Below are 8,530 nucleotides of genomic sequence, written 5' to 3'. Positions count from 1 at the left end.
GCCTGCTATAGCCTAATTTAGCCCCTGTTCAGCCTCTAATTTAGCCGCTAAACCTCCTGTATTTTGAATTTATCTTCTCTTTTATTTTTTATTTCTTGTTTTCCGAATTTGCATTCAGTATAATTAGATAAAACTTGTGAGTTGAATATCTGAATACGTGTTTGCCTTGAATAGTTAAATAAGTTGTATCATGAATCATATTTGCATCATAGTTTTCCTCTTCTTTTGGTAAGATATGACAAAAGTATTTCAAAATTTTAAAAAAAGGTTAAATGAAATAGCCCGCTATAACCCGGCTATAGCCTTTTATAGCCTCCAAAAAAATTGCGGCTAAATGAGATAGCCCGCTATTTTAAACTATGGCGCTGATGCACGGAGGTGGTGGCACTTGGCTCGGAGAAGGAGCCTGCTGTAGGCCGCCGTCGACGCGGCCTCGTTGCCAAATCCACCAACGTGTCGGCGCCACCGTATTCCTCGCCGGCGCGTTGCGGCCGGACCGTCCCCTCCCCTCCATAGCATCGTCGCCTGCAGCTCCCCCCATTCCTCACCAAGGGGGACGCGGCCTGCAGACCGACACTTGCTTCGAGGGGTGGCGCATCTGGTGCAACGATGGAGGATGGTGGTGCTAGGATGCTACAAAAGGTCGTCGGCGCTGCTACACACGGCTCGCCATGCCGCTACAAAAGGTCACCGACGCTGCTACACACGTCCGGCCGCGCTGCTACACAAGTTCGCCGGCGCTGCTACACACGGCCTGCCGCGCCGCTACAATTGGTATAATATTGTTGCTCCGATGTTTCTGGCAAACTTCTCCGGCGAAGTCGGATTTGCTACTTTTGTTCTATATATTATATATCATTGCTACAATTGTTCTGTTTTTCTGCTATAAGTTCTCCGGCGAGGTCGGTTTTGCTACAATAGCAAAAAAATAGCTGCTACAATTTTTGTGTTTTCTTGCTACTTTAGCATATATTTTTTGCTACCATGTCTCCGGTGAGGTTTCCGGCGACGCCTCCGATGAGTTCCCGGGTGACATCTCCAGCGAGTTTTTTTGCGAGGTCTCCGATGAGATCAGTTTTGCTACAATACAAGAATTGTTTTGCTACAATAGTACAACATGTTTGCTACATCGTCTCCGGCGAGATCTCCGGCGAGTCTCCGACGAGATCTGTGTGTATTTTGGGTGAACCGTGTTTTGCTATAATTGGGTTGATTTTGCTACAAACGAACCGTTTTTTGCTACTTTGGTACATTATGGTAGCAAAAGTGGGACTAAGGTATACTGTGACACGTGTCACGATCTGGATGGTCCAATCGAGCTAATCCAACAGCTGTCCAACCCCCCGAGGGACGCTCAGCAGTCCCCCCGTATCCGATCTGAGAACACACACGTCTATCTCTGGATCTCTATATCAGGTTGCATTGCTCGGCCAGTTCAAAACAGGTTGCATTGCTCCGCCCGATCGATCTAGCTAGCTGTACTGAGCACGAGCGGAGCGCCAATGGCCGGAAGCAAGGACGACGCCGCCAAGCAAAGTCAGTCCGCCGGCCCCGGAAAACTCCCGCTGGAACTGCTAGCCAACATCCATGACCGGCTGGAGTTCCTCGACCGCATCGCCTTCGCCACCGTCTTCGCCGCATCCGGCGACGACGTACTCAGCTTTCCCACGCCATGGCTCCACCTCCCCTGCGACGACAAGGACAAGCACCCAGCGACCGCGACTCTCTTCTCCCTCGCTGACCGGCGTGCCGCCACCGTGCGCGCTCCGGACCCCGCGTTGCGCGACTACGTTGTCCTCGGCTCCTCCCACGGGTGGCTCGCGACGGGCGACAACCAGGGCCAGATCCACCTCGTCAACCCCGCCACTGGTGAGCAGCACGCGCTCCCACACATCGCCACCATGGGCGTCTTCGTGCCCGGGAACGACAGCCGCGGCTATTTCAGCGTGTCGTTCAGGCGGTTCCTGACCGCCCGGTTCGGGGGCGGGCCACCGTTCGAAGACAGCCGCTGGGGGGCTGAGGGGCATGGCGGGGTCACCTACTTGGGTGGCGAAGACTTGCGCACGCGGTTCTATCGGAAAGTCGTCCTCTCCGTCGGGCGCCGCCCCGGAAGGCATGCCGCGATGCTCATCCTAAGCGAAAGTTACGGTGCCCCGGCCTTCGCCGCGGTGGAGGACGGCGGCGCGTGGAGGTTGGGACGGTCCCAGGACGACGTCGAGGATGCAATCCACCACGACGGCCGGTTCCACTCCGTCTCGTACTCGGGCATTGTGGAGGCGTGGGAGCGCGATGTGGAGTCCGGTGCGTACACGAGCACGGCCGTCGCGCCACGTCTGACAACTGGAGGAGAAGGCATGTCATCGCGCAAGTACCTTGTGGCGGCGCCGGATGGGAGGCTGATGGTGGTGGTCAAGAACTGGACCAAGGAGAGAGGGTACCTCTGGAATAAGACGTGGACATGCTCGTTTCATGTGTATGTCCTCGGTGACGACGGGCAGTGGAAGGAGACGAGGGACATCGGCGACGCTGCACTGTTCATCGGGTTGAACAACTCGCTGTGCGTGCCTAGGATGAGACGACCGGAGATTGAGGCCGGCTGCGTCTACTACACGGATGACCAGCTCTGGGAGGCGGCGCTGCGCAAGCGCAACAAGGACATCAAGTACAGGGATGATGATGATGACGACGACGACTATGTTGACATTCGGCCTGCTGGGGTGTATAGCCTCAAGGATGGCACGGTGAAGAAGATTGATGCGCTCGGGCCGCAGCTCTACCATGGCTTCACCCCGACGCCGCCAGTGTGGATCACGCCTTCCATCCCATGATAGCTTAGAGCAGGTCTAACAGACCCCGTAAAAGGGGCAAACCCGTATAATAACCGCCGATTTGAGGGTTTCGGCTCTACCCGGCCGTCTAGCACGCCTCGTAAAAACGGCCCCCGAATCGTTTTTTGCTGTTTTCGAGTACGGGGCGGGTCGTCGCCCCCTACTTGTGCGGGGTGGGAGCTGGGATAGTGGGCGAAGCCAGTATCCCACTCAAAGCGCGGCGCGGACATTTCGATTCCCCCGCCGTTTTCCCCCGCGCGCCCGCCGCCGCCACCCGCGCGCCGCCGACGCAATCCGACAGAACCGTGCCCCTCCGCCGTCCGCCCAGCCTCGTCGAGGTTCGTCGGACGCCCGCCGCACCTCCGCCGCACCCCGCCGAAGTTCCGCGTCCCTCCGCGCGCGCCGCCCGCCCTCCCGCCGTGGTCTTCTCCGCCGGTGAGTATTCCGCCGCGTTCTTCTTCGTTGCCGCCGGTAAATTGGTCGGATTTGGGGCTGATGTATGGTACACCGTGGTAGATGGCTTCGGAGGATGTGCACATGGCGGATTTGGACGCGACGTCCACCGATTGGTCGTCGTCGGATTCCGACGATTCGGATATCGACGAGCTGCTCAACGACGATGAGACGGAGATGATGCTGCTCCTGTTCGGCTTGAAGCAAACGGAGGACCGCATGAAGCTGCTGGATCAGCGGAAAGGATCCGTGATGGGGCGTATGTGCATTCCGCGGAACCGCGCGCTCGGCCACGAACAGCTGATGCAAGATTATTTCGCCGAGGTACCGACCTATCCTCCCCGCCTCTTCCGTAGACGGTACCGAATGCGTAGGACTTTGTTCGAGAAAATCGTCAAAGATTGCGAGGCAAATTGCGATTATTTCAAGCAAAGAAGAAATGCTGCCCAAGTCATGGGATTTAGCCCATACCAAAAAAATTCTGCCGCCATGAGGGTTATTGCATACGGTATACCAGCAGATTATACCGATGAGTACCTTCGCATTGGTGTGCAAACAACCACGGATTGCGTGCGTATGTTTGCCAAGATGGTGATCAAGTTGTATGGAGACAAGTATCTCCGAGCTCCAAATGAGGATGATACAAAAAGGCTCATGGAGATCAATGAAAAGAGGGGGTGGCCGGGGATGCTTGGTAGTTTGGATTGCATGCATTGGACATGGAAAAATTGTCCAAAAGCATGGCATGGCATGTATTGTGGCAAAAGCCGTGATGCTACCATTGTTCTTGAATACAGGGCCCTCTACTCGCGTTTTAAAGGGCGAAAAAATACGGGGCCTGTTAGACATGCTCTTAGCTAGGTCTGTTTTGAGTTAACTAGCTATATGCCCAATGTTAGTTGTAGTTCTTCGGTTTCTTCGATTAACAGTTTCTTCACTGAAATAAGCATGTTCGCCTTTGCGTGTGGACACATTCCGTTGTTCGTGCTAATGGCGGATCGAAGATGGTTTAGAGAGGAGAAAACCTGCATTCTTCACAGACCGCCAAAACCGCTGCCTTCGTGTGTTCACTGTGTCCAATTCGCATGTGTTCATCAGAGTTTGCAGTAACAATGTTCTCATTTTCTGATATAATTGGAAGATCGATGGTAACTAGATAGTCAAACTCGAACCCAACTGAAAAAAAGGTAAGATCAAGACCAAAGTCGACACCGGCGGCCTCTGTTGGGCTCCCATGCGCCAACGCATCCCTGGGCATGGTCAGACGTCGTCGCCTCTGCGCCTCCCCGTCGACGTGAGGGCACCGGCGCCTCGTGGTCCTCCCCATCGTCCCGAGGGCGCCTCCACCGCCCCTGCTGTCCTCCGGGTCGAGGCCGCCGTTCCGTCCCTGCTCCTCCCTCCTCCGGCTCGAGACCCGGCCTGCCTCCTCCACCTCACGCGCGTGGCCGCTCCCGGGCTACCCTGCACCACCGTCGCCCTGCACAAGGTCAGACACCGCCGCCCCTTCTCGTCCCCATCTACGCGAGGGCACCGGCGCCACCAGGTCCTTCCCCATCGACGCGAGGGCCGTGCCGCCGCTGCCTCCTCCTTCTACTCCCCCTCCGCCGCCCCCGCTAGTCGGCCTAGGGGCACTTTTAATCAAGTACAAGCAAAAATTAATCTCTACCTAATTGCATGCCCCTTTCTAATCTCTACGCAATAACAACCAGCTAGATCTCTTGATTGGTGATCTAATTAGATCCCAGCTGATGGGATCATTCACGCCATAATTAAGTTAGTTAACAATGTGATGGCATGCTGAGTAATGTTGTTGTTTTGTTGTTCTTCAGGTGCTACCGTAGCTTCTTCAGGATCCAACAGGAACTGCTGCTTCTACAGGTAAATCTTGTCAGCAAATTTGTTGTTCAGGTGATTGATTTGCATAGACATGCCCAGCCAATATTCGCGGCAGCTCTTTATGGTTAATCATGTTATTCTGTTTTGAAATTTAAATCCTGCATAGTAATTTGGTCATTTCTCCATGTGCTAAGACCATGATAACTTTAGCTACATTGGTAAGAATATTGTCCAACTGAACCGACCAAACTGTGATGTGTGGCATCCTTGACCACTTAGGCTTAGAATTAGATGCTAACCCACTGCCATCTTTTTCTAAAAGATTGCGTCTATGTCATCAGTAAATCACATAATTTCACTCAACTGAAGTAAACACCATCACATGGGGTTATCTCGGCGTCTAATGATTTTATGCCTCTTTTAATCCTTGTATTGGTCCTTGCTTGTTCTTCCAGTAGATGATATTGACTGGATAGCTATAATCATGTTTCATTTATAACATCTTCTCGTTTGTATTTAGGTTCCCTGCAACTTCAAGTCACTTCATCACTAGCTAAAGGCATTTTCTGTCCATATTTGGTCGGTGAGTGCTTCTGTATCTTATGATCATTATATCTTCATTTTTTTTCTTATTTTCGTGTCTATTTATGACACATTTGGACTGAACTTTGTACATGTTTCATTCAAGGCTATTGGAGGAATACAGAAATCTCCAAGTATTAATGAGTCACAATCTAAAGATGCCTAAAAGATGCTTTCACCAAAAGGTGGAGTAACAAAAAGAAGTGGAGCATCGTCTAACGGTGCGTGCCTTCAATTCTTGGTTGTGTGGTTGCGGCTATATATTTCGCAGTACTAACATATGGATGCAGCAGTACTAGCAAACAATGAGAGCTGAATCATCCAACCTGCAGTTAATAATTGCTACAACTCCCTGTTTTGAGCAGTAGATTTTTGCAGTTTATAGTACACATAAGAGTATATGAATAGTTACAGTATTTTTGGAAGAGTAGTAATTAAGCTCATTCTTCTTAATATGGTATGACATCTGTTGTTGTGCTTATGCAGCGATAATCTGTTTTCTCTAACAATTATTGTCCAGGCACTAAGCTTAAAATATATATATCTTAGTTATTGTTATGCATTGTTGGTATCTGCATATCTGAATATTTAGGAAATATGTGATTTTCGGTAAAATACGAATTTACTCTCATTAAGCTTGTAATCTTGTTAAGATAGATTATAATAATACTGATAGTGCACTTTAAAAGAAAAGAGTGCTAGTTTTATAAATTTGAGAAAATGTTAATTCCTAAGAAAAAAGGGATTCAACCACTCTTGACTATTGCGGTTCCTTTCTTGTCCAGAGTGTTATAATGTTTCTTTATCCTGCATTTGAACTTGAAATGCATGTTTTTTTCTTGTATACTAGTATCCAGTCTGTCATTAATGTGACATCAGAACTTTGACCTCTTTGCAGATTATGAAATACATAATGCATATCAGTAGTGATACTAGCTTCTATGCTTTTATGAGATATCTGTAGCATATATGTACTGAAGATCTTTTCTTCAGAAGTCGGAGAGTAGACTCTTTTCAGAAATCTTGTCTTCAGATATGCGTCTGGCGGGTCGTTGCAGTGGAGCTTTGACGAGTTTGTCAATGGGCTGACGCACTGTCGCAGCGGAGGCTGAGTTGAGCGAGCCAGTGGCCGCGGATGCAGTGTGACTATGTCTTAGTTTTATTGTTTGTCTTTTTCTTATTTTGCAACAGTTGCATGACTCGGGAGATGAACAGTTTTGTCTTGCAAATGCAAGCATTGGTGCAGAAATAAACAAAACAAGCAAGGTTTAATATGGTTCACACGAAGATGTTTATAGCTGTGACAAGTGCCTGTGTATTTTGTACTAGTATCTTCAATTATTTTACTCCATTTTTGTAGATTACGTGTTATGTAAGAATTGGATTGCATGCACGTTTGACTAGTAATGGGTTCTATCTCTGTTCTAACATATAACATATGAGTTTGTTTCCTTTTCAGTAGATACACAGATTGTCGTTGTTTGATCTTGAACTTTAGATAGAGAAGGTCGTAGAATGTCTGGTAGCCTTACTCCCATTGAACTTCAGATTTTGGATATTGCTGATCCAGTAAACGTCATAAAAAGTTTGGTAGCCTTACACAAACCAGGTACTGCACTAATATTAACCAAGGTGCAAGATAATTGAATTGTCTGTACTGAACCTCTTGAACATCGGATACAGGATCAATACTAGCTAGTCGCGGCACCCTAACCCCTAGACTATAACCCTAATAAGCCACAAAACCATAAATCCAAGGTACTCGATGCTCTCTTGGGCAGGTGCGACATATATCGGAGTTAGGTGCTTTTGTTAGATTCTCGCACTAATACGATTCCACTAGGCTCGAAGTACTGAATGCCATGTTGGTGACGTACGACATATACCTACCCTCGGTGCGGTTGTTAAGAGCATATTGGTGCACTAATATAACAGAAAATCCTAATTCTATACCATAAACCATATCCATAAGCACCAAAATCTAAATCCAAGGTACAAAATATTCTCTTAGCGAGGTGCCACATATATCAAAACTAGGTGCTTTTTAAGATTTTTTGTATTGATCTATAATGTGCATTATATTCGAGGTACCGATAGCACCATATACGAGGGTACGGCTTAAATCAACGGTTGGCGATGTAGTTCAGACCATGTACTGCACATACAGTAATCAAGGTGCGAGATAATTGGACTGTCGGTTCCGATTCTCTTTACCATCGGGTACCGAATCAATACTAGTCGAGCACCCAAACCCCTATAATACAACCCTAATAAACCATACAACCCTAAATCCAAGGTACTCGATGCTCTCTTGGGGAGGTGCGACATATATCAAAGTTAGGTGCTTTTGTTAGATTCTCGCACCGATGCATCGATTGCACTATGCTCGAGGTACTGAATGCTATATTGGTGACGTACGACATATACCTACCCTAGGTACCGATTGTTGTTTTAGCGAGGTGCGACATGCACATAAGTTGGGTGCTTCTTATGGTTGTAAAGCAGTCCAAACACAAAATAGTGTGTCTAGGTACTAAATGATCCATCGGCGGGGTGCGACATAATCTTAAGGTAGGTGTTGATGTATAAGCGTTCATGTTTACCGATAGAACTTAGATCCGGTAGCCTGGTAACTAGCGTTGATATATATTTGAGGTACCGATAGCCTTATAATGAAGGAGCGGCTATGCTCAACGTAGGCGCTTGTAGAGCACCTAAGGTAGGTACCGAGGTACGACTATTCTGGTTCATCGATAAACACTAGAACCGTTCCCCTAGCGATATGCATTGAAATATATCTGCGGTACCGATAGTCCTATAATGAAGGTGCG

At 48.7% G+C, this 8,530-nt stretch overlaps 1 protein-coding gene and 1 long non-coding RNA gene across 2 annotated transcripts; both read left to right on the top strand.

Annotated features, from left to right (window-relative positions):
* The first annotated feature begins 1,502 nt into the window (after positions 1 to 1,502).
* On the top strand, positions 1,503 to 2,828 carry LOC127328805 (uncharacterized). Its single transcript, XM_051355380.1, has one exon. It carries the CDS (start codon positions 1,503 to 1,505, stop codon positions 2,826 to 2,828), a length of 1,326 nt encoding a protein of 441 aa, XP_051211340.1.
* A 1,630-nt stretch (positions 2,829 to 4,458) lies between these two features.
* LOC127327735 (uncharacterized) lies at positions 4,459 to 7,098 on the top strand. The gene is made up of 5 exons (XR_007868724.2): positions 4,459 to 4,767; positions 5,111 to 5,159; positions 5,638 to 5,700; positions 5,806 to 5,920; positions 6,598 to 7,098. It is a non-coding gene; the product is annotated as an uncharacterized lncRNA (long non-coding RNA).
* Positions 7,099 to 8,530: the final 1,432 nt, after the last annotated feature.

This window comes from Lolium perenne, chromosome 1 (genome assembly GCF_019359855.2).
Source record: "Lolium perenne isolate Kyuss_39 chromosome 1, Kyuss_2.0, whole genome shotgun sequence".
In the NCBI taxonomy this organism is placed as follows: domain Eukaryota; kingdom Viridiplantae; phylum Streptophyta; class Magnoliopsida; order Poales; family Poaceae; genus Lolium; species Lolium perenne.
Note: the sequence above shows the minus strand (reverse complement) of the source record. Positions and strands in the feature narration are given on the sequence as shown.